A 26,689-nucleotide genomic window follows, 5' to 3' on the forward strand; every position below is an offset into this window, starting at 1 on the left:
CTATGAGAATCAAAATTGAGCTCAGGTGCATCCTGTTTCCATTGATCATCCTTGAGATGTTTCTACGTCTTGAATGGAGTCCACCAGTGGTAAATTCAATTGATTGGACATGATCTTGAAAGGCCCACACCTGTCTATATAAGGTCCCACAGTTGACAGTGCATGTAAGAGTAAAAACCAAGCCATGAGGTCAAAGGAATTGTCCGTAGAGCTCAGAGACAGGATTGTGTCGAGGCACAGATCTGGGGAAGGGTATCAAAACATTTCTGCAGCATTGAAGGTCCCCAAGAACACAGTGGCCTCCATCATTCTTAAATGGAAGAAGTTTGGAACCACCAACACTCTACCTAGAGCTGGCCACCCGGCCAAGTTGAGAAATCAGGGGATAAGGGCCTTGGTCAGGGAGGTGACCCAGAACCCGACGATCACTCTGACAGAGCTCCAGAGTTCTTTTATGGAGATGGGAGAACCTTCCAGAAGGACAACCATCTCTGCAGCACTCCACCAATCAGGCCTTTATGGTAGAGTGGCCAGACGGAAGCCACTAAGTAAAAGTAAAAGGCACATGACAGCCCGCTTGGAGTTTGCCAAAAGTCACCTAAAGGACTCTCGGACCAGGAGAAACAAGATTCTCTGGTCTGATGAAACCAAAATGGAACTCTTTGACCTGAATGCTAAGCGTCACATCTGGAGGAAACCTGTCACCATCCCTATGTTCTGCCCCCTGAACAAGGCAGCCAACCCACTGTTCCTAGGCGTCATTGAAAATAAGAATTTGTTCTTAACTGACTTGCCTAGTTAAATAAGGTCAAATCAATTAAAATAATATGGTGATGGCAGCATCATGCTGTGGAGATGTTTTTCAGTGGCAGAGACTGGGAAGCTAGTCAGGATTGAGGGAAAGATGTACGGAGCAAAGTACAGAGTGATCCTTGATGAAAACCTGCTCCAGAGTGCTCAGGCCCTCGGACTGGGGCAAAGTACTGAGTAATGGGTCTGAATACTTATGTAAATGTCATATTTCAATTTATTTATTTATTTGCAAACATTTCTCAAAACATGTTTTTGCTTTATCAATATGTGTTGTGTGTAGATTTATGAGGTCAAAAAAAAAAAATCTATTTTAGAATAAGGTTGTAGTGTAATGTAACAAAATGTGGAAAAAGTCAAGGGGTCTGAATACTTTCCAAATGCACTGTATGTATTATGTATACAGTATATATATTTCCTCCTAATCTTGTACAATCGATGTGTTGCTTCATTGGCCTAGGCTATTGTTTGTTTGAATTCAAGACCAGATTGAAAGCCCCAGGGCCTATTATTTCTTAATCAGTCCCAGTGTGTGTGTGTGTGTGTGTGTGTGTGTTTGTGTGTGTGTCATTTGCAACTAAATTAAGGTGGGAATTATTCTGTGGTTATGATAGTGTTTCAAACTGAGCATGCCAGTGTTAATATAATGCAAATATAAGTGCATGGTTGTCCTTTATATCAGTGTATGTTTGCACATATACACTGATTTTACAAAACACTAGGAACACTCTTTCCATGACATCGACTGACCCTAGTGAACCCAGATGAAAGCTTATTGATGTCACTTGTTAAATCCACGTCAATCAGTGTAGATGAAGGGGGAAGACAGGTTAAAGATGGATTTTTAAGCCTTGAATAAAGTGAAACATGGATTGTGTGTGTGCCATTCAGAGGGTGAATGGGCAAGACAAAATATTTAAGTGCCTTTGAACAGAGTATGGTACTAGGTTGCCAGGTGCATCAGTATGAGTGTGTCAAGAACTGCAATGCTGCTGGGTTTTTAACTCTCAGCAGGAGCAGTGTGAGGGAATGAAGGAGAGCAGAGGGAATGAAAGAGAGCAACGAGAGGGAATGAAGGAGAGCAGAGGGAATGAAGGAGAGCAGAGGGAATGAAAGAGAGCAACGAGAGGGAATGAAGGAGAGCAGAAGGAATGAAAGAGAGCAACGAGAGGGAATGAAGGAGATGCAGGAGGAAGGAGGGGGGAGAGTCCGTGTAAAAAAGGACAGAGTTTTTTTCAACCTGCATCTCTCCGTCTCCCTCTAGAACACAGCACCTGCACCCCATATGGCACCCCTCTCCCTATATTGCGCACTACTTTTGACCTGAGCCCTATATTTTTCCCTATGGGTCCCCGGTCAGGACTGCACTGTCACGGGAATAGGGTGCCATTTGGGAAACTGCACAGCAACAGCAGTTGTTGCTCTCGGAGAGTGTGTTGAGGTCAGACAAAAGAGGTAGCCAAGCCCCCTGCAGCAGCATTCTCACTGGGTGCCTCCTGCCCGTCAAAGGCCTGCGAAATGTCAGACAGAATACTAAAAACCTGATAAATGAGCTGAAGTAACATAGAAAGTATGGATAAGAGCGTCTGCTAAACGACTAAAATGTCAACTGTAGAAAAGTGAGACCGAGTTTGGAGGGGGAGGGGGGAAATGTTGATGTACAGTATGTGATTACATCAGCCTGTATGTGTTTGTCACTACAATCTTTAAGTCACAGTTCTGTGACTTTAAGGTTAAAGGCCTGGCATGGAGAAATACATAATGAAAGTGTTTATTTTAGTCACTAAAAAGGAGAGGTCATATAACATAAGGGAGGTCTTTGCAGCATTCCATTCCCCAATCCTCTTTTCTTCCATCACACCTTTGTGTTTGTGTTTTTGTGTGCATTCTCTTCATAGTTGGTGGAACAAGTAAATAGATTTAAAGAAACAAGTCATTCCACAGTGCCAAGTGGTTTCCTTGAATTTGAATGGATAGGTCCAGCCTTGATAATGGCATAGAAAATTGTGAGTTTCAACTGCCTTTATTGTTGACTGTGTTGTGCCTAACGCCACTCAGCTGAGATTAAACATGCACAGCTGCAGCTGTGGGACACTCAACCTCTATTCAACATGTAAAGTTGTGTTGTCAAAAAAAGAGTCAAGATTGTTGCTTTACATTTTTCATTTACATAGCCTCCAAAACCAGATATTCCAGGTATTCCAGCTTTTATGCTGACAATGTACAAGGATGAAGCTTAACCATTTACACTTGTGGGAATTGGCCCATATAGATAGGGCTAAATTGAAATGTATATGCATAAGCATGGCAGCAATTAAAAGGGAACAATTTGGAGATTATGGGAACAATAGTAGACCAAAGTTGAGTACACAACAACACAACCTGACACAAGACTGAATCCAAACTTTTCACTGTTGATTTCATGTGCATTTTACATTTACTGTACTTTTCGCAGCATTTGTTTAAAGGGATCTGAAAATATTCTGGATACATTCAGTAACATGATTAGAATATTCCTGGATAATGTGGGGTAGGTGCAACATAATACAACATAATGACAAGGGTTTGAGTGAGAGGACTAACTGGAGTGTCCAAGTGGCCACACACCTCTCCAAAGTGTGCACAGTTCCTAAGTACACTGAACAAAAATATAAACGCAACATGTGTTGGTCCCAAGTGTGGGTTCCATGTTTCATGAGCTAAAATAAAAAATCTCAGACATTTTCTACATGCACAAAAAGCTTATTTCTCTCAAAATGTGTACACAAATTTCTTTACATCCCTGTTAGTGAGCATTTATCCTTTGCCAAGATAATCCATCCACCTGACAGGTGTGGCTTATCAAGAAGCTGATTATTTTAAACAGCATGATGCACAGGTGCACCTTGTGCTGGAGACAATAAAAGTCCACTTTAAAATGTGCAGTTTTGTCACACAACACAATGCCACAGATGTCTCAAGTTTAGAGGGTGAAATTGGCATGCTGACTGCAGGAATGTCCACCAGAGTTGTTGACAGGTAAATTAATGTTAATTTCTCTTCTATAAGCTGCCTCGAATGTTGTTTTAGAGAATTTGGCAGTACGTCCAACCGGCTTCACAACTGCAGACCACGAGTAACCACGCAATCCCAAAACTGCCACATCGGGCTTCTTCACCTGCCCAGTCATGTGAAATCCATAGATTAGGACCTAATGAATTATTTAAATTGACTAATTTTCTTATATGAATTGTAACTCAGTCAACATTTTGAAATTGCGTTTAGATTTTTGTTCAGCACAATTTCAAAGAAGAGTCTTCAACTATAAGGTGCCTTTTTTGAGCTCTCCTAGCTGTGCCATTGTGGAACTAGAGCAAGCACACTTGTAGGCATTTCGCTTGGAACATAACACTGCATCCCCGCCATCACACAATCACGGTTGTTGTTCACACAATTAAAAAATAGCTTTTTAAAAATCGTATTCTGGTTCAGGTGGGCATAATATGAAAGTGTGTTCTATTGCCAGCAGTTATAAGTTATAAAATACGCTCTTACAGTGTTAGGCTTTCACAGGGCAATTCAGAGAAACCGATCATAATTTTGTACATGTTCCGCAGTGAATTTTCTTCACAAAAGACAAACATAGGCTCATTCTGTTCAGAACAGTCTAGGGTATGACTCCATTTCATCTTTTAACTGTACATCAAACATAGTGATCATAAACAGTGACACTGTATAGGCCTATGACATGAGTTTTAAGATATGTAAATATGAAGTGCACGTTTGGACTCAGGGGTGTTTGGTTTGCCTGTATGACATCAAAGCAGTATTTATTATAATCTTCAATGTGTCATCTTTCAAAATGCATAGAGTCCTCTTAATTTACAGCATTTCCCTCACTCAGACCAAAACAAAATAGCAAAATTTGCCCAATTAGCGGGAGTGATGGGGGCAACTTCTTGTCGTGTGCAGTGCTCAAGTTCGGAACGGCTGTCAGTCAAAAGTACAGTGGATTTTAGCGCAGAGACAGGTCTGACGTCATTTATAACATGTTACTTTACAACCACTGCGTTACAATTTAGGAGCTTATCAGTGCCCAAATTGGCCATTTTCAACCTGTATATAGCTACGAGTGTAAAGAGGTAATTGTTAAGCAATATCAAGCTAACTTGGTGGGCTTCATGGTCAGAAAAAATATTGTAACTGCCTAGCGAAGAGCACTTGCACTCTCAAAGGCAACACAAAATCCTGACATTCTGTGCATTACCCAACAAAAGAAGAGGCACAGTTAAACATGTCTTTCAACACACCTGGAATCTACTTGCACATGTTCTGTTATGTACTTTTCTAACATTCAATATATCACGTGTCTGCACACTTTTCAAGTGACTGGTCTGTGCGAAAGATATCATTCCAGTAGGTGGAAAGCTTCCAGTTACATGAAGTATGACAATGTGTCTAGTTGCCGCCTGGCATCAGTCTTTAGCCCACACAGATAAGGTGTCCAACTGTCGATAGACCACAAAATGTAATATCCGGAACACATCCTTGTCTTGTCCTGGTAATATATTGTCCCTTGCCGTTAGTCAGCACCTCCACACAAACACATTTTTCTGGGTGTGCGCCAGCTCATGTTTTTTATTTTAATATATTGTCCCTCATCACAATTAGCTGTCCTTCATAGACTGTTATCTGTTGAAACTCGACACTGTTTTACACACAGATGCATATTTCACTTTCCAATGTCACAACATGACTTTTGAGGGTGCAGTGCTTTCGGTACAGTACAGGTGCAAGTCATTGCCGAATTAAGATCGGACTTTGGAAATCAACTTATGAACGCCACCAGCGCTAAAAAAAACACAACATCCATGTTTGGTGGCAGTTCTATCCCATTGATATCTGACTGTTGCTGTATACTATCTATACATGGCTTCTACCTCTACATGGCCTCTATATCTACATGGCCACTATCTATACATGGCTTCTACCTCTACATGGCCTCTATCTCTACATGGCCTCTATATCTACATGGCCTCTATCTCTACATGGCTTCTACCTCTACATGGCCTCTATCTCTACATGGCCTCTATCTCTACATGGCCTCTATATCTACATGGCTTCTATATCTACATGGCCTCTATATCTACTTGGCTCTCAATCTCTACATGACCTCTATATCTACATGGCCTCTATCTCTATATGGCTTCTATCTCTACATGGCCTCTATCTCTACATGGCCTCTATCTCTACATGGCTTCTATCTCTACATTGCCTCTATCTCTACATGGCCTCTATATCTACATGGCCTCTATCTATACATGGCTTCTACCTCTACATGGCCTCTATCTCTACATGGCCTCTATATCTACATGGCCTCTATCTCTACATGGCTTATACCTCTACATGGCCTCTATCTCTACATGGCCTCTATCTCTACATGGCTTCTACCTCTACATGGCCTCTATCTCTACATGGCCTCTATCTCTACATGGCTTCTACCTCTACATGGCCTCTATCTCTACATGGCCTCTATCTCTACATGGCCTCTATCTCTACATGGCCTCTATCTCTACATGGCCTCTATCTCTACATGGTCTCTACCTCTACATGGCTTCTATATCTACATGGCCTCTATCTCCACATGGCTTCTATATCTACATGGCCTCTATATCTACTTGGCTCTCAATCTCTACATGGCCTCTATATCTACATGGCCTCTATCTCTATATGGCCTCTATCTCTACATGGCCTCTATCTCTACATGGCCTCTATCTCTACATGGCCTCTATATCTACATGGCCTCTATCTATACATGGCTTCTACCTCTACATGGCCTCTATCTCTACATGGCCTCTATATCTACATGGCCTCTATCTCTACATGGCTTCTACCTCTACATGGCCTCTATCTCTACATGGCCTCTATCTCTACATGGCTTCTACCTCTACATGGCCTCTATCTCTACATGGCTTCTACCTCTACATGGCCTCTATATCTACATGGCCTCTGTGTCTACATGGTCTCTATCCCTACATGGCCTCTATATCTACATGGCCTCTATCTGTACATGGCCTCTATCTCTACATGGCCTCTATCTCTACATGGCCTCTATCTCTACATGGTCTCAACCTCTACATGGCTTCTATATCTACATGGCCTCTATCTCCACATGGCTTCTATATCTACATGGCCTCTATATCTCCTTGGCTCTCAATCTCTACATGGCCTCTATATCTACATGGCCTCTATCTCTACATGGCTTCTATCTCTACATGGCCTCTATCTCTACATGGCCTCTATCTCTACATGGCCTCTATCTCTACATGGCTTCTATCTCTACATGGCTTCTATATCTACATGGCCTCTGTCTCTACATGGCCTCTATCTCTACATGGCCTCTATCTCTACATGGCTTCTACCTCTACATGGCCTCTATCTCTACATGGTCTCTATCTCTACATCTTCTCTATCTCTACATGGCCTCTATATCTACATGGCCTCTCTCTACATGGCTTCTACCTCTACATGGCCTCTATCTCTACATGGCCTCTATATCTACATGGCCTCTATCTGTACATAGCCTCTACTCTACATGGCCTCTATCTCTACATGGCCTCTATCTCTACATGGTCTCTATCTCTACATGGCCTCTATCTCTACATGGCCTATATCTACATGGCCTCTATCTCCACATGGCTTCTATATCTACATGGCCTCTATATCAACATGGCCTCTGTCTCTACATGGCCTCTATCTCTACTTGGCCTCTATCTCTACATGGCTTCTACCTCTACATGGCCTCTATCTCTACATGGCCTCTATCTCTACATGGTCTCTATATCTACATGGCCTCTATCTGTACATGGCCTCTATCTCTACATGGCCTCTATCTCTACATGGTCTCTACCTCTACATGGCCTCTATCTCTACATGGCCTATATCTACATGGCCTCTATCTCCACATGGCTTCTATATCTACATGGCCTCTATATCTACTTGGCTCTCAATCTCTACATGGCCTCTACCTCTACATGGCCTCTATATCTACACATGGGCTCTACCTCCACATGGCCTCTGTCTCCACATGGCTTCTATCTCTACATGGTCTCTATATCTACATGGCCTCTATCTCTACATGGCCTCTATCTCTACATGGCTTCTACCTCTACATGGCCTCTATATCTACATGGCCTCTATCTCTACATTGCCTCTATCTCTACATGGCTTCTATCTCCACATGGCTTCTATATCTACATGGCCTCTATATCTACTTGGCTCTCAATCTCTACATGGCCTCTATCTCTACATGACCTCTATCTCCACATGGCCTCTATCTCCACATGGCTTCTATCTCTACATGGCCTCTATCTCTACATGGCTTCTATCTCTACATGGCCTCTATCTCTATATGGCTTCTATCTCTACATGGCCTCTTACTCTACATGGCTTCTATCTCCACATGGCCTCTATCTCCACATGGCCTCTATCTCCACATGGCCTCTATATCTACATGGCCTCTATCTCCACATGGCCTCTATATCTACATGGCCTCTATCTCCACATGGCCTCTACCTCTACATGGCCTCTATATCTACTTAGCCTCTATAACCACAAGGCCTCTATCTCCAAAGGCCTCTATCTCTACATGGCCACTATCTCTACATGAGAAGAACAATTTTCTCTCTATCCCAGAGCTGGCTACTCCAGAGCACTAAATTGGATAACATCCCTTTTTGGTCATCACCAAAGTGTCATTACCCATCAGTTTAACAGATAGCGCTGACTGGGTTCATTTTTCTCATGATTTCATCAAACCAATCAATATATTCTATGGTGTTATATCACCATGGCTAGATAATGGGTATTGGTTGAGTTTTACCATCATTCTGTACAAAGAAAGAGTGACTTATTTCAGCGTCTTGCATCGCAGTAATGACCTAATCCTAAATCCTTTTTAGAGACCATTTTTTTCACCTTTATTATATTTTGCCTCTGAATAAGTGATTGATTATAATGAAATTGTTTATATTGACAAGAATCAATGTATCGTTACAGTCCATCTCAACCCTGGGATTTCTTTCCAGACTTATTGTTCTTCACATCAAAAGCTGTGGCCAAACACAACCAACGTTGTTTATTGCATTTCTATTTTATAAAGAATCTTTAAAAAAAGACAAGTTCATATGTCAGATTGGTTTACAGTAAACCATAACTGTGAAACACGTCGTGCAATCCCCCCCTTTTTATTGCCTATTGTCATGTGCGCTTAGGGAGTGCTCAAGGTTGTTGTCTGTGGCTTTGTTCTTACACAAAGTAACTAATCTCCTTGAAGCAGAGGTGCCTTGTAATTGCTGTGGAGCGTTGTTCAGCAGAGATAATAAGAAATCATAACAGAGAGTCGGACACACAGGTTTCTATGCTGATACAATGACTTGGCCTTTTGCTGCATCTCAGGGGCAAGATTAGCTTCTCTACCCACATCTCTTTTCACAATCATTCCCCCCACTACAGAACTCCCTGCATACGATCTATCAATTACTTCCGGCTTTTCAGTTGTTAAAAGCTCAGTGTTGTTAAAGGCTAATGGAAATGGGCCTTAAGCACTTCTCTACTCTCTTTTTTCCATTCCACAAGGCATAATAAACCTTTTTGACTTCTTTAGAATTGAAGCCCCCACACCCCCCTTGCAGTTACTGTAGGCCTATACAGTGTATGTGAAGCAACTGCAGTTATGTTTAAAGTAAACAGTCATGTGGAAAACGCCCACACGCCTCATGATGTTACAAGAGAAGGAAGGAAAGCGTGATCTTCGTGCGCTTTTATCTTGGGTTTAGAGGAAGTGAAACTCTTATTTGATTGGCGGTGTTTGGATTCGTGTTTTCCGTTTCAGCGATAATGGCCTAGGGCCGCGTTTGAGCACCTTTTGTTCGTGCAGTGGGTGGAGGATCAATCCTAGAATCAAAGTTCTTCTAGCTCCATTTTCTCCTCTCTTACCCTCAACCCTAGTTGAAGCTGGAGAAGACACTTTATTTTCTGAAGCAGGAGCTGGGTAACTTGGAGAATTGAATGGAAGCCCATTTTGACCTTTTTTCTTCTTCTCCAAAACCAAACCTCTTATCTTCCAAGGTCTGTCTCCAACCTGACAAGTAACAATTTCATTTTTCACAGAAGACCCACGGGAGGCAACACATAATGTTTTTGTGTTTGTCACACTGTGGCACATTTCCATCTTTAATTTTAAAAAATACAGAAGATTAGAAGGAAAGACTGGCTGGTTTTTCAATCTTGACAATTGTGTTTAGCATTTGGAAACACATTTGGTCAAATCCTCAGAAAACATTTCACAGTACTGTGGACTGTAGGTGGATCGTTACAATCCTCTGTAATAATTCCATTATACACGGTAGATTAAGTTTTTTTTTCTTCTTGTTTTTCTTCCTCTGACAGACTCATTTTCTCCTTCTGACAATAACAATACAAAGGGAACCCCGGAAGACAATGAAATGGAATCATTTTTTTGTCACGGCTGTTAACAATTTACATTGCACTGACAGGTACCAAACTGATGTAATATTACTTTCCAATCTTCGACTGTGACATTTTAGTGCTGTAGCCCAGCACACACTCAAAGCACTAGTCCCCACAAAGTTGACAGGGCACACAACCCCATATTTCACTCTCTCCTGTTTTAGTTTATGGACACCAGTGGCCACCTCTCCCTAGAGCAGTGTGAAGGGACTGCAGGGCTGTGATGGTAATGAGAATGAATGGTTCTCAGCACTCTGGCACTAAATCGCTGATGATGTTTATGGCACACATTTCCATCTTGCCGTGGCAAAACCTTTCACAGTCTTTTGTGACTATTAAGTAAAGCTGCCAAAATGTCCCTCTTCTCAGTGTTCTCAACAGGTAAGGGAATGAGGCACCACTCATAAGCCTAATAGCATTTCAATAAATCCACAGGCAAACGGGAGAAATCGATCCCTGTAATACTGTGCATATTACATTGGCAAACACCTCTAGGAACGATGTGGTTGTGTTAGATGCTGGTTTAAATCTTGTATCATCTTGAGAGCTGATGTCATCAATTTTGTGAGGTTGGGTATTTGAACGAAAGAAAGATTTTCCTATCATGTACTCTATGTACATTCATCTCAACCCTGTTACCTTATGCCAACCCTGTTGTACAACACTGCTCTGTGACCCTGTCAAAACTGATTCCCTTCAGTAGCCTTGACTCAAGATGAGATTTGCAGACAAATTGAACTATCATCAACTAGACATGGCAGCAATGTATTGAGGTTTCCAACAGAGATTGCTGTTTTGTGAATTCAGCTTAAGTTACTCTTGAGTCATTTCTGTGTGTGTAGACTTCCTTACTCTCTTGAGTAAGTCATGGTACAAACAAAGTGATTACTCACTCTTGTATTTTGGCACATCTCCCAATTGTAAGTCTTCTAACAACTAAAACATTCTGTACTTCTGAAAACGTCAGTCTCCAACTAATTCAGAATGTTTGGCACAGGCACAATTTTTGCCTTTGTGCTGGAGGAGCTCATGTAATTTGGCATCCTGAATGTGAAGGGAAATGTAAAAGTTTTAGGCAAACAGAACATTTATGAGCAGTAATCTTGACAAAATATATGTATTTGTTTTGAATTGACTCAGTGTGTCCTCGCACACTGAGAAGCCGGCGATGTGATGATGAGATTCATTTGTTATATTCAGACTCCCATTAGAGCTATCCATGCTCTGCAGAATCCCTGTTGTGAGGCACCACTAGGAGTCCAGGGCTAGATTGAAGCATTACATTGCACCCCCACAGATCCTGAGATTCCATTTGGTTTTAAATGCAATGTAAATGTGAACAGACTTTGCCCTTAAGTCTCTCTTGGGGCAGTGCTCTTTCTGAGGTTATCTGAGGTCTCAAACTGTCGATTTTGTTTGTTAAACTGTGTCAGACCAAGTCATTTTTCTGCATTTTGAGATGGCAGCCTTTTGACATTGGTGAGAGTACTGGGAAATACATTTGCTGTGGAAAGTCAGCATGAATATTGTTAATGTCGCCAACAGTGGCAAAGGCAATACTCAACTGAACTGTTTATCATGAGTGGAAGTAAACAGTTTGTGCAGGCAGGTATATTTCCCTTATGCATACAGCACAGAGTAGAAATAATGCTAATTCATACAGTATGCTGTCTTTGAAACAGACATGTACCTTAAAATAGTGAATCTCAAATGCATTTCCTTGATTCCTTGCATCCTCTCTACTCGCCTCTTCCTCAAAACGCATTGGAGAGGATCCTAGATTTGCCCTTCAGACAATCTTCTCCAATGTACTTTGAAAAGGAGGCAAGGTGAGATAATGAGATTAAATGCAATTTATTAGTAGGAGAGGGGGCAGAGGAGGCACATTTTATGAACAGAATGGCGTAAAAACCCAAGAGTCAAACATATAGGTCTCCTTCTCAAGTCAACAGTGGTTTCACCCACAGAACGTCCCAGTATTTTTTACTACCTGACACTGTCACACTTTGCTTACCTGAAGATGATGTTGGCAGTAATTTCGCCAAGATATCAAGTCCTGTCTAAATCTGTGAAAGGCTGCTACCTTGCCTGCATAAACTAAACAAATGTGCCCCTTAAGAGCACCAGCAATGCCTCATGTAACACAATGTTGATTCCACTAATGGACTGAGAAAATGTTGGATTGTCTGGGGAGAAAGGCATCATGACTCATCAGCCTGATCGATATTCAACATGCCATCCATCTTGCAACTGTCTGGATCTGGACCAAGGGATGACTGGTAGATAAATAATCGTATATAAAATACTAAAATACTGTTCACTTTTTACGTAAAGAAATAAGCACATATTACAACAACTGTTCAGCAAGAGCACTTAATAACATCAGATATGAGATAGAAATACACGTTGCCATAGATACACATTAGACACCTTAAGAGCTGTAACTGTCAAAATGGAAGCATAATAAGGAAGCCTGTAAACAAGACAAGACTATGTTTGCGTCTCAAATGGCACCCTATTCCCCTTAAGAGCCCTATGGTTCTGGTCAAAAGTAGTGCAGTATATAGAAAATAGGGTGCCATTTGGGACATATAATCCTCTCTACCACGCTAATATAGCACAGCAGTTCTTATGTTTGCTGTGTCTGTTCTCTATGGAGATTCATCTAATCAATGGTTGGATGATGCTTATGAAAGGCACATCTCATGAAGCTGCAGCTTATTGAATTAAAAGACGGAAATCGACCAAGTACGTCTCCAGAGAGAGCAGAAGTAAAGATTTGGTTTATGTCATCTGCTTTCCCCCTTTTTTTTCGCATTGTAGGAAGTAAAGAGCCAAAGGATTTTCCTGTATAAAATGTTTGGACACAGTGTACCGGAGATGTTGATATAGTAGAAACCCAATTCAGCAAGACCTTGAATAAGTGTTATTTTCTTTAGTGAGACATTCAAGTTTTCATCCTACAAAACTATATAAAAGCCGGCTGTGTCCTGCACGTACCTTGTACCGAACCCTCCTCCAGAAAACCCTGTCTCACGATATTCACACCCTTTCAAGATGCGTTTTCTAAATTAGGTTAGCTGCTGTCAGCAATGTACCAGTCCGTACTTCAGTGTTGATTCCACTCATGTACACACACACACGCACACAAACACTCACGCACACACATGGGTGTGTGACTGTGTCTCTCAGACAGACATGGTGCTTGACCTATACTGTGTACATTACAGTAGATAACCACTGTGTGCTGCAAGAGAATCTATAGCCGGATATGTCTAATCATCTCTGCTGCCAGCAATAGAAATACACTGCAGTCCTTTGTTGCAATCAGGGTTGAGATGGGAATGAATGAGACTAAAGACAGATCAAGTTGAACAGTTACATGGGATAATTTTTGATTTGATGGTTGCTGTAATGCATTTGCGGTTTAAAAGGTAATTGTGATGTTAATAGAAGTGCTCTCCTAATACCTGGTGTCATCATTACCGTAAGCCTTACGTCAACATAAATGGCAGGCAATGAAAGTTGAGTGTGAATATTTCCATGTGATAATGGGTTGGAGTATTTATGAATGTGGGATGATGTGGCCGAATGCCAGCACCTTATCCTGTGCATTTTTTCGCTATGCGAGCCAATCCCCATTAATTCAACCATCCATGGACACTATCTAACTAACACACTGCATAGTCACCTTTGCAATTGTCCATATTTGGACAACCTCTGTCTCAGCAGGACTTTCAACTGTTTGATTAGTCTTTCTTCATCCTGTCCTTCATCTCTGTTCAGCCCGTTCAATTTCTTGTTTGTTTATACCTTCACTAACAGCTACATTCCCTCTCCCTCTCCTTGCCCCATTTAACAGAAATGATTGGTAATTACCGTTTGTTTGTGTTCTCTGTTGAACATAGCTCAGTTAAGTCAATAGTTCCTTGCTACATCATTAGCGCTTTATCTTTTGTTTTTCTGTAGTGGTGCATGGTCCGCGGACTTGCTTCCATCCATAGCTTCTGTATGCTTATTTTCACTGAGCTACTGTGGCAACATTAGTATTAGGATTCATTGTTGCACTCAGGAAAAAAATATCTAACAAATGCTTCATCGATCTAACATCTACCCTGACGGTACCTCCTTGGAAGCAGAGCTGTTGCTCACCAGGCTAGCATGGCTCAGTTGGCAGGGCATTGCGCCTGCAATGCAAAGGTTGTGGGTTTGATACTTGCTGGGGCCACCCATGTGAAAATGTATTCATGCGCTACTGCAAGTCACTTTGGATAAGAGCGTCAGCTTTAACCCCCTGAGGTTGATGTCTGCGACTCGCTGAAATCAAATGAGCATAATAAAACGATCCCCATAAAATCTGTCAGTTTAAGACAGAGAACTGGGTTTTTTGCATTGAATGCGTCTCAATCCATCGCATCCACCTACGTAATACTTGCATATCTAAGGTGAACGTGACAGAGCTAGAGCGGTGTTTGTCAGACCCTGTAGCCTACAAACGATTATGATCCCTCTCGGGAAAGATGACAAGCATCTTGGGACTCATCTGAAGTCTGTACAGCCAATCTGCCAACTTATTTATTTCAAAAAAATATATGTTTGACTTTTTCTTCCTAATTTCGTGGTATCCAATTGGTAGTTACAGTCTTGTCTCATCGCAGCAACTCCCATACGGACTCGGAGACGAAGGTCGAGAGCCATGCGTCCTCCGAAACACAACCCAACTAAGCCGTACTACTCCTTCACACAATGCCTGCTTAACCCGAAAGCCAGCCACACCAATGTGTCGGAGGAAACACCGTACACCTGGCGACTGTGTCTGCATGCATGCGCCCAGCCCGCCACAGGAGTCACTAGAGCATGATAGATGAAGGACATCCTTGCAGGCCAAACCCTCCCCTAACCCGGACGACGATGGGCCAATTGTGCGCTGCCCCATGGGTCTCGCGGTCCCGGCCAGCTGCGACAGATCCTGGACTCAAACCAGGATCTCTAGTGGCACATCTAGAACTGCGATGCAGTGCCTTAGACCACTGCACCACTCGGGAGGACCCATCAGCCAATTAATATGGAGTTGGTCTCCCCTTTGCTGCTATAACAGCCTCCACTCTTCTGGGAAGGCTTTCCACTAAAAGTTGGAACATTGCTGCGGGGACTTGCTTCCATTCAGCCACAAGAGCATTAGTGAGGTTGGGCACTGATGTTGGGCAATTAGGGCTGGCTCGCAGTCGGCGATCCAATTCATCCTAAAGGTGTTCAATGGTGTTGAGGTCAGGGCTCTGTGCAGGCCAATCAAGTTCTTCCACACCAATCTCGACAAACCATTTTTGTATTGACCTCGCTGAATCAGGAAAGGGCATTCCCCAAACTGTTGCCACTATGTTGGAAGCACAGTATTGTCTAGAATGTCATTGTATACTGTAGCATTAAGATTTCCCTTCACTGGAACTAAGGGTCCTAGCCCAAACCATGAACATCAGCCCCAGACCATTATTCCTCCTCCACCAAACTTTACAGTTGGCACTTTGCATTGGAGCAGGTAGCATTCTCCTTATCTGCCAAATCCAGAGTCGTCCGTCAGACTGCCAGATGATGAAGCGTGATTTATCACTCCAGAGAAAACGTTTCCACTGATCCAGAGTCCAAAGGTGGCAAATTTACACCACTCCAGCCAACACTTGGCATTGAGTATGGTCATCTTAGGCTTGTGTGTGGCTGCTCAGCTGTGGAAAAACATTTCCTGGTGCTACCAACGCACAGTTATTGTGCTGACGTTGCTTCCAGAAGCAGTTTGGAACTCAGTAGTGAGTGTTGCATACGAGGACAGATTATATTTACGCTCTACGCAATTCAGCACTCAGCAGTCCCGTTCTGAGAGCTTGTGTGGCCTACCACTTCGTGGCTGAGCCATTGTTGCTCCTAGACGTTTCCACTTCACAATAACAGCACTTACAGTTGACCGGGGCAGTTCTAGCAGGGCAGAAATGTGGTCTTGTTGGAAAGGTGGCATCCTATGACAGTGCCACGTTGAAAGTCATTGAGCCCTTCAGTAGGGGTGTTCTAATGCCAATGTTTTTCTTTGGAGATTGCATGGCTGTGTGCTCGATTTAATACACCTGCCAGCAACGGGTGTGGCTGAAATAGCCAAATCCACTAATTTGAAGGGGTGTCCACATACTGATTTTTCTTATATTTCTCAGATGTAAGATAAACACTTTTTTTGGGGGGGGTGACTATCTGTTGTTCCGTGTAGTGAGTTGGTTATTCAATGAGCTAATAGTAGTAAGGACAAATGTTTCCTCAAGTATTTGTTTAAAATATTTTTTAGATACTTCAACGGCTTAAAATTCTAAATCAAATTATCCTTGGTATGACGTTCTTAAAACAATTCCATTTAGCTTAGTAGACAGGACGTAGACTCTTGTGGTTTAATGGCATATATCACTAAATGTGTGTGTACAAAATGAAATGATATGGAAACTATTTTGACAATATACCCTTTTTCTCTGTTTCAGGGGCCAGTGCGGTGTTTACCCAGCAGCCCACAGACCTGGTGGTGGTGGCGGGTCAGCCAGTGACCCTGCCCTGCTCCATCCCTGGGTACCATGGCATGGTGCTCTGGCTCCGAGATGGCATGGCCCTGGGAGTCAACAGGGACCTCTCAGGTAGGAAAGCCCCTTACTTATTACAGTATCACTTTACTTAGAATGGTGATAATGTGGCATTTATCAAGCTTTCAGAAACCCTTTATATCTATATCTAAAAGCGGTACCGGAGCGCCAAGTCTGGGACCTAAATGCTCCTGAACAGCTTCTACCCCCAAGCCATAAGACTGCTGAACAGTTAATCAAATGGCTACCCAGACTACTTAAATTGACCCCCTTTTTATTTGCACTGACTCTCTTGCACTGGCTCTATGCACACTTACTGAACTCGACACACACACTCACACATACTACACTAACACTCCAATTCACACATACACACACACTACATAAGCTCACACAGACATACACATGAATATTGATGCCACACACACACACACACACACACACACACACACACACACACACACACACACACACACACACACACACACACACACACACACACACACACACACACACATAGACACACGTTCACACTCTTTCACATACGCTGCTGCTACTCTGTTTATTATCTAACCCAGTTGCCCTGTTACTTTTACCCCTACCTACAGTGGTTCTTCCTTTAATAGTTGCATCATACCGCCAGTGGAGGCTGCTGAGGGGAGGACGACTCATAATAATGGCTGGAATGGAGTTAATGGAATGGTATCAAACATATGGTTTTCATATGGTTGATACCTCTCCATTGACTCAATTTCAGCCGTTAGTAAAAGCCATCATCCCCTCAAGAGCCTCCACAGCTTGCGGGGTGCTATGGAATGGTATAGCATGTTGGGAGTGCATGACGTCATAGTCAGCCATTGTTGCCATTAATGCTAGTTCGACCACCAGAGGGCGTCTTTGAGAAGCTAAGTTATTGAAATGACATGGAGCTGTAGGCCTAAGAGTCATGTTTACTGTAGCTGTTTTAGCGTAACTTACTTATTGGCATAAAAGCCTACTTCAATATACAGTATATCAATCAATCATTAATTAATTTGTGCATGTCATCACACAGCATACAAGCCACCCATGTCTTTAAATACAGTCAAGCATTTTAGTTATGAAACAAAAAAATGTTAAAAAGGGAGCCTTGCATAATTAAACAATGAATAAACTGCAACATGTCAGTTAAAGCGATTGAATTCATGAATGCATTTGAATGTTTATAATATTGGCTGTGCATTTTTTGTTGTTAGAACAGACTGTATGGGATTAATTATAATTTATTATTGTATTTATTGTGCTGTTTATACTCTTAGAAATTTTGCTTAATTAAATTTATTAATATTATGGTGTTTCTATTCCAGGAAAAGCGAAAATACATTTTAGGCCTCAGGGTTTCCGTTAGGAATATATGGTGCTGTACAACGTGACCGGTTGGGAGTAGGCCTAGGCTACTAAGCGACTGGCAGGGAAGAGCAAAATAATCCTAACATTTCCACACCCTAATTGTAGGCTAACCAACACCCAAACAGAGATTCAGTGAAAATAAAAATCGTATTTATTTATCAAGATCAGTCTTCATGCTTGTCTCAAAGCAGCGCGAAACAGTGCTGAAATAGTTGAATACACGCGGGTAGGCTATTGCTTCAAATACTATTATAACAATTTAATGACTTTGGGTGTTTCAGTAAGCAACAATTTGTTGCCTTCAATTGCATTAGCCTACTTAATACCAATATTTCTGTAATTCAGTGATATTTATTCTCATAGTAATTTATTACATTTACTTGTGGAATCCATCCAGGTGTGGTTAGAAAACACTGCATGTGGTGGGCTATGCAAAGAGATAGGTGACGTGACATGCCATTAATACATTTATAGTCCCTAAACTCGGCAAGAATCTATTGTCCTGCTGATAGCCCATCAAGGGTGAATGACCTCTTTTGTATTCCAATTTATTGGAAAGGCTACGTTGTTGCATACTTACAGTACAGTGCACTTTCACTCCATTATCCGCCTGACACTCTATCAATGCCACCAGATTATTATTTATATTCTTGTCATCTATTCGGTAACATTCCACAAGTAAATATAATAAATAAAACACATATATTAAATAGCTCAATCTCTTCCTCTTTATCCTCATCATTCAGTTCATTCAAATTCAATTGTAAAAGATTTTGTCACTCCCGTTCAAGAACTCTAAATCACTTTTGCATGTGCTCCAAAGGGATAATATAGGTTAATTAAATAATCAAAAGGCAAAATTGTATTATTTATTAGCCTAGTGGATATAAGTATTTTAGGCATATCATGTAAAAAAAAAGATGCTAGAATATGCATATAATTGACAGCTTTGGATAGAAAACACTAACGTTTCCAAAACTGTAAAGATATTGTCTGTGAGTATAACAGAACTGATGTTGCAGGCGAAAGCCTGAGAAAAATCCAAACCGGAAGTGCCCCAGGTTTTGAAAGCGCTGCATTCCAATGACTCCCTATTCAGCTGTGAATGTACCATCAACGAGCTTACGCGTTCTACGTATTCCCCAAGGTGTCTACAGCATTGTGACGTAGTTTTACACATTTCTGTTGAAGAATAGCCATAGGAGGCCACATTGCGTAAGTGGTCACATGGTGGCTCCGAGAGAGATTCTCGCGTAAAATACAGAGGTAGCCATTATTCCAATCGGTCCTAGTGAAAAACGAATTGTCCCCACGGATATATTATCGAATAGATATTAGAAAAACACCTTGAGGATGGATTTTAAACGTTTGCCATGTTTCTGTCGATATCATGGAGCTAATTTGGAATATTTTTTGGCGTTGTGGTGACCGCAATTTCCGGGCGATTTCTCAGCCAAACGTGAAGAACAAACGGAGCTATTTCGCCTACAAAAATAATATTTGGGGAAAAGATTAACTTTGGCTGTCTACCTGGGAGTCTCGTGAGTGAAAACATCCGAAGTTGATTGCTTTTCTGATTTCCGTGACAAGGTTGCCTGCTGCTAGCAAGGCATAATGCTATGCTAGGCTATGATAAACTTACACAAATGCTTGTCTAGCGTTGGCTTTAAAGCATATTTTGAAAATCTGAGATGACAGGGTGATTAACAAAAGGCTAAGCTGTGTTCCAATATATTTTACTTGTGATTTTCATGAATAGGAATATTTTCTAGGAAGATTTATGTCCGTTGCGTTATGCTAATTAGTGTCAGATGATGACAACAGTCCCGTTCACGGGATGGGGTGTCACTACAGGTTAAGAGGCGGCTTCGATCTATATAATCATTCATTCAGAAGTTTAACCTTTCTGGCGCAGACGTTCCACTAGCGACCCACCTCCACAACATCCAGTGAAATTGCAGAGCGCCAAATTCAAAATACAGAAATAGACACAAAAAATACAAGTGTTTTACATTTGCTTAAACATTAACTTCTTGTTAATCCAGCCGCTTTGTCAGATTTCAAAAAAGGCTTTTACGGCGAAAGCATACCATGTGATTATCTGAGGACAGCGCCCCGCATACAAAAGCATGAAACACATTTTCCAACCAAACAGATGCATCGCGAAAGTCAGAAATAGCAATAAAATGAATCTCTTACCTTTGAAGATCTTCATCTTTTTGCAATCCCAAAGGTCTCAGTTACACAATGAATGGTCGTTTCGTTCAATAAAGTCCTTCTTTATATACAAAAAATGTCAGTTTATTTGGCACATTTGATTCAGAAATACACCTGTTCCAAGTCGCCTGTTCCAGCATGCCGACAAAGGATCTAATAAGTTACCTGTAAACTTGGTCCAAACATTTCAAACAACGTTTCTAATCCAACTTCAGGTACCCTAAAATGTAAATAATCGATAAAATTGAAGACGGAATAAACTGTTTCCAATACCGGAGAAAAACAACACGGAGTGCACTCTCATTCACGCGCACCAAAAGACTAGAGTCCACCTGAGTGGCACTTAGAAAGAATACGACTACTTCTTCATTTAACAAAAAAAAAACATTGAACAATTTCTAGACTGTTGCCATCTAGTGGAAGCCATAGGAACTGCAATCTGGGTCCTAATAATTTGGCTTCCCCATAGAAAAGCATTGGAAAATCCAAAGACCTAAAAAAAAAAATTCTGGATGGATTGTCCTCTGGGTTTCGCTTTCTCTCACTATCTTCCTCAAACAGGGCTACTTTCAGTTTTTCTGCTTCTCTTCTCTTCTCACTCTATCTCTTACTTTCTTGGGCAAGATTTTTTGTCAGTTTCTCTTTTTTCTTCTCGCCTCTATCTCTCTTTCTGTACCTTACTTGTCTTCCAGTCTAGCTCTCTTTCTCTCTCTATTATAGCACCTTTCTTTCTCACTCTCTTCCTCTCTTTCCTTTCCTCCCTCTCTGAAGTCTTTCCCTTACCCGTCTTCCTATCCATCTCTATTTATCTCTCTATTCTACATTTCTCCTTTTGGTTACACTTTACATTAAGTTGCCCATATTACTATGTAACTAACACAGTAATAACTGTTAACAACATAGTAGTTATAGGTTTTACTATATAATTACATGGTAATAGGGTTGTTGCGGAATCAGTTATTACACAATTGGAAGAAGGAATGTATAATTACAGATTCACTTGCTGAAGGTTATTCCAAATGTGTAACTTCTTATGTCATTACACATTCTCTAGTTCCACTATGTAACAATTTTTTGGTAATTACACATTTGAAAATACACTGAGAGTACAAAACATTAGGAACCTGCTCTTTCCATGATACAGATTTATTGATGTCACCTTTTAAATCCACTTCAATCAGTGTAGATGAAAGGGAGGAGACAGGAAGTATTTTTAAGCCTTGAGACAATTGAGACATTGAGTGTGTGTGTGTGCCATTCAGAGGGTGAATGGGCAAGACAAAATATTTAAGTGCCTTTGAACTGGGTATGGTTGTAGGTGCCAGGCCCCCCTGTTTGAGTGTGTCAAGAACTGCAACACTACTGGGTTTTTCATGCTCAACAGTGTATCAAGAATGGTCCAACACCCAAAGGACATCCAGCCAACTTGACACAACTGTGGGAAGCATAGGTGTCAACATGGACCAGCATACCTGTGGAACGCTTTCGACACCTTGTAGTCCATGCCCCGACAAATGAAGGCTGTTCTGAGGTCAAAAGGGGTGCATCTCAAACTTAGGAATGTGTTCTTAATGTTTTGAACACTCGGTGTATGACCTTGTTACATACAAGATGCTACTATCATTGAATCATCATGTAATACCAACTATCATGTAATACCAGTTTTGACAAATAGGCTAGGACCTGGTAACAACAATTGTAACAAGCCACACCCTGTCATTAACTGCTGGTTATATTAAATTAGTTTATTTCTATGTTATTTCTATGTGATCAAGGGCTATACTGAATCAAGTGTCATGAAAGAACAATGTAGTTACATAGGATACACTTGTAATCGTCATGTACCCACCCAGGAGCAAGCAACTTAATGTAAAGGGAAACCCAGTAAGGTATACCCTTTATAAATACTATGTAGTTACAATGCAACAACCTTTGCAGACAGCAAGGGTCGCGTTAACGCAGAATTCTGCGTTGTTCATACAATAAAAATAGATAAAACGCGAAAGAAGTATACTGCTGCATTTTGTAAACGCAGATCTAAAATGCTTCTTATTGTAATTTCTGCTCGACGTCAGACTCATTTTATGCTTCAGTTGCACTTCTCAACTTGAATGAGAATTCACAAACTAGCATTCTATCAGCAGACAACTCTCTGACTGATGAGTAACTATTGTACTTTTCTCCAGTTCTTTTCTCTGTGTAAGGTAAAATGCAAGATTAACTTCAACCAAAACAATAGGAAATGTAGCTGGCATGATTTTTTCTATTGATTAACATTATAAATATGATGGCCATGTATAATTTTGTACTGACAATGTAAAATTCTTTAACAACCAACTCTGTATTTGCAATGTTGTTACAAGTATTTACAGTGTACTTAATGTAAAGTGTAGTTACAATGTTACAACCTCTTCAGACAATAGACTAACCAGGAGACGTAATTTTTCAGATGGACTTTTCTTAAATGGATTTGACAAAGATTCATATGAAATTCCTAATTTCAGACTCAAAGCAATAACTATTTAGTTAGGATGTCACGCCCTGGTCTTAGTATTTTGTGTTTATATATTTATTTGGTCTGGCCAGGGTGTGACATGGGTTTATTTTGTGGTGTGTTTTTGTATTGGGGTTTTAGTAGGTATTCGGATTGTGGTTGAGTAGGGTTGTCTAGCATAGTCTATGGCTGCCTGAGGCGGTTCTCAATCAGAGTCAGGTGATTCTCGTTGTCTCTGATTGGGAACCATATTTAGGTAGCCTGGGTTTCACTGTGTGTTTGTGGGTGATTGTTCCTGTCTCAGTGTTTTGTATTTCACCAGATACGCTGTATAGGTTTTCACATTCCGTTTGTTGTTTTTGTATTGTTCGTATTCATCGTCATTAAAGATGTCTCAATTTAACCACGCTGCATTTTGGTCCGACTCTCCTTCGATGGAAGAAAACCGTTACATAGTAAAACATACTAACACAGGTTGGTGGTAAAGCTAGCTAGCATTTCCCCATCATTCACTGATGTAGTTAGCTAGCTAGTTATCTACGCACTGGCACAATGTCAACATGTTTTCCAACCTGGTCAATAAACGTTACAAAATCAGCATCAAATGTATGAAAGATTTAGTTAACCTTTCTCGCGCAGGCGTTCCGCTAGCAACCCACCTCGACAACATCCGGTGAAACTCCATACCATGCGATATATCTGAGGACAGCGCTCCGCATACAAAAGCATACCAACATTTTACAACCAAGTAAAGGAATTACAAACGTCAGAAATAGAGATACAATTCACCAATTACCTTTGAAAATCTTCATATGGTTGCAGTCACGAGAGTCCCAGCTACACAATAAATGTTTGTTTTCTTCAATAAAGTCCCTCTTTATATCCCAAAAACTCAGTTTTGTTGGCGCGTTTTGTTCAGTAATCCACTGGCACAAAGGTGGTCAAAACATGCAGACGAATACATCCTAATAGTACCGGTAAAGTTCGTCGAAACATGTCAAACGATGTTTATAATTAATCCTCAGGTTTTCAATTGTCTAAATAATCAATAATATTTCGTATTCAATAGAAAGGAAAAACAACGAAGGTCGTTGTCACGCCCTGGTCTTAGTATTCTGTGTTTTCTTTATTATTTTGGTTAGGCCAGGGTGTGACATGGGTTTAGTCTTGGGGTTTGTCGTAGGTTTTAGAATTGTGGCTTAGTGGGGTTTTCTAGCATAGTCTATGGCTGTCTGAAGTGGTTCTCGATCAGAGGCAGGGGTTTATCGTTGTCTCTGATTGGGAATCATATTTAGGCGGCCATATTCTTTGAGTGTTTCGTGGGTGATTGTTCCTGTCTCTGTGTTTGTTTGCACCAGATAGGCTGTATAGGTTTTCACGTTACGTTTGTTGTTTTATCGTCATTAAACATGTATCAAGAATATCACGCTGCATTTTGGTCCGACTCTCCTTCACCGCAAGAAAACCGTAACAGTCGTGCACTCGGTCACACGCATAAACCAGCACTGCATGATTCTACGGTCAGAAAGGTCTCATTCTTCTTCATTTTCCAGAAAACAAGCCTGAAACAATGTCTAAAGACTGTTGACATCTAGTGGAAGCCATAGGAACTGCAATTTGGGTCCTAACCCATTAGATAATCTATAGGCATTCAATTGAAAATACCCACATCAAAAAAATCCCACTTCCTGGATGGATTGCCCATTCCCTTGCTTGTAAGTTTCTTGCCCGCTATAATCACCATTCTATTGATGGCACGACCCCATTGCTTGGACCTTAAAATTATTTTATTTTATACTCATCACCATTATTAGGTGTTGGGGTCCTGTCTCCAGGCCCCTTTGTTTATAAATCTTGCCCACTATAATCTCCATCTCTTGATGGCATGGCCCTATTGCCTGGACTTTCTTTGCCGCTTGGACCTCTACTGTCCTGTGCTTAAGATTACACTGCCCTTCCCAAAGACAAGATAACTCTCCCTGGGGCTCCCTCCAGCTTCTCCGGGATCAGTCACGTTACCGCACTGGACTCCTCGCGGCGCCCATCTCCACCACTCCAGATTCGGGGATCTGAACCCGACTCCCTTCCGATCGGACGGGGGCGACAGAGGCCATCGCCCCTCCGTTCCGAATGGCGTTCGCCCATCTCTTAGGACCGACTGACCCATGTTCAACTGCTGTTCACATGGAACCCTTCTCCACTTCGGCCTTCAAAGTTCTCGTTTGAATATTTGCTACTACCACCAAGATCTGCACCCGCGGTGGCTCCACCCGGGCCCGCGCCCTATGCTTCCGTGCTCACCGTGGCGGCCCTCCTATTCATCGCGGCATAGCCCTCGAGGCTCTCGTTGCCGGCGACGGTATGTTACACACTCCTTAGCGGATTCCGACTTCCATGGCCACCGTCCTGCTGTCTATATCGAACAACATCTTTTCTGGGGTCTGATGAGCGTCGGCATCGGGAGCCTTAACCCGGCGTTCTGTTCATCCCACAGCGCCAGTTTCCCGAGGGAAACTTCGGAGGGAACCAGCTACTAGATGGTTCAATTAGTCTTTCTCCCCTATACCCAGGTCGGACGACCGATTTGCACGTCAGGACCGCTACAGACCTCCACCAGAGTTTCCTCTAGCTTCACCCTGCCCAGGCATAGTTCAACATCTTTTGGGTCCTATTTCACTTTTTGTACTTACATTGCACCCTTGCACATGGCACACCTTTATCAACACAAAAAATTAAGAGACAGAAATAGCATGTGGCTTCCATTTTGTCTGCAGAGTAGAGTGTGAGAGGTCAGTTTGACATCACTTCCTGGTGAACTTTCACTTAACAAAGATTATGGATATACCAGCAAGATACATGTCTCTCCACCTTAACAATGGTAGTCGTTGTCCACAAAGCAGCACGGCAGGCTGTCTAGCTCCCGCCTATTCTTTCTTTGGATTGATGGATACATCTAATTTTTGTAATCGATATTTCAAATATTTGATGAGGGTTGTTGACATCAACCACCTGCATTCATTGGCAAGAGATGCTATTCTACTAGCCTCATGTCATGAATATGCATAGCTATCTAGAGACAACTCTAATCTAAAGTGTTTTTTCTCAAAGTTTCCGGGATCTCATGTGACCTACTTATGTCAGTATACTCGTAACAACTTCAGCATTACAAAACTTCTATTCAATCAAATAAACCTCATGTGGCAAATTCAGTTATTCCTCAATGAAAAGTTTTGAGCTTATGCTGCAACCATTTGTGGTAGATGGTGGCAGGTTGTGGTAAATTGCGTCATTCTGTCATTGCACCACACGATCACAAGGGGGAGTTAGAACGCTGATCTATCGGTAGTCTAAACTGTGGCGCAAATTAATGGAGGTGTGAATGTTTGTCCAAGAGTCTTTCTTCTCTGGCACTAGAGTCTTGCATAAGGCAACAAAAAAAAGGTGGTGAGTGGTCCCGAAGTTGATAGAGAACTTGGGTAAATACAATGGCACAATTAGACTTGACATGTGGATGGACGATTTTCGAAACATAGGCATGGTGGGCATTTTGGTTTTTCTCCATCTAAAAACATACAGAAATAATTCTAAATGACAAACTCGCTTTATTTAACACAGTGAGAAAGAGTTAATAGCCCCTCTATTTAACGTGAGCTTCTGAAAA

At 41.6% G+C, this 26,689-nt stretch overlaps 1 protein-coding gene across 2 annotated transcripts in view; it reads left to right on the top strand.

Moving 5' to 3' along the window:
- The window catches only part of kirrel3a (kirre like nephrin family adhesion molecule 3a), a 279,028-nt gene that overhangs the window by 114,574 nt on the left and 137,765 nt on the right, over positions 1-26,689 (top strand). For both annotated transcript variants that reach the window (XM_024393565.2, XM_024393566.2), the window contains exon 2: positions 16,833-16,982. In XM_024393565.2, coding sequence (XP_024249333.1) covers positions 16,833-16,982 — 150 coding nt within the window. The remainder of the gene's footprint in view (positions 1-16,832; positions 16,983-26,689) is intronic.

Source organism: Oncorhynchus tshawytscha, linkage group LG30, assembly GCF_018296145.1.
Source record: "Oncorhynchus tshawytscha isolate Ot180627B linkage group LG30, Otsh_v2.0, whole genome shotgun sequence".
Taxonomy (NCBI): domain Eukaryota; kingdom Metazoa; phylum Chordata; class Actinopteri; order Salmoniformes; family Salmonidae; genus Oncorhynchus; species Oncorhynchus tshawytscha.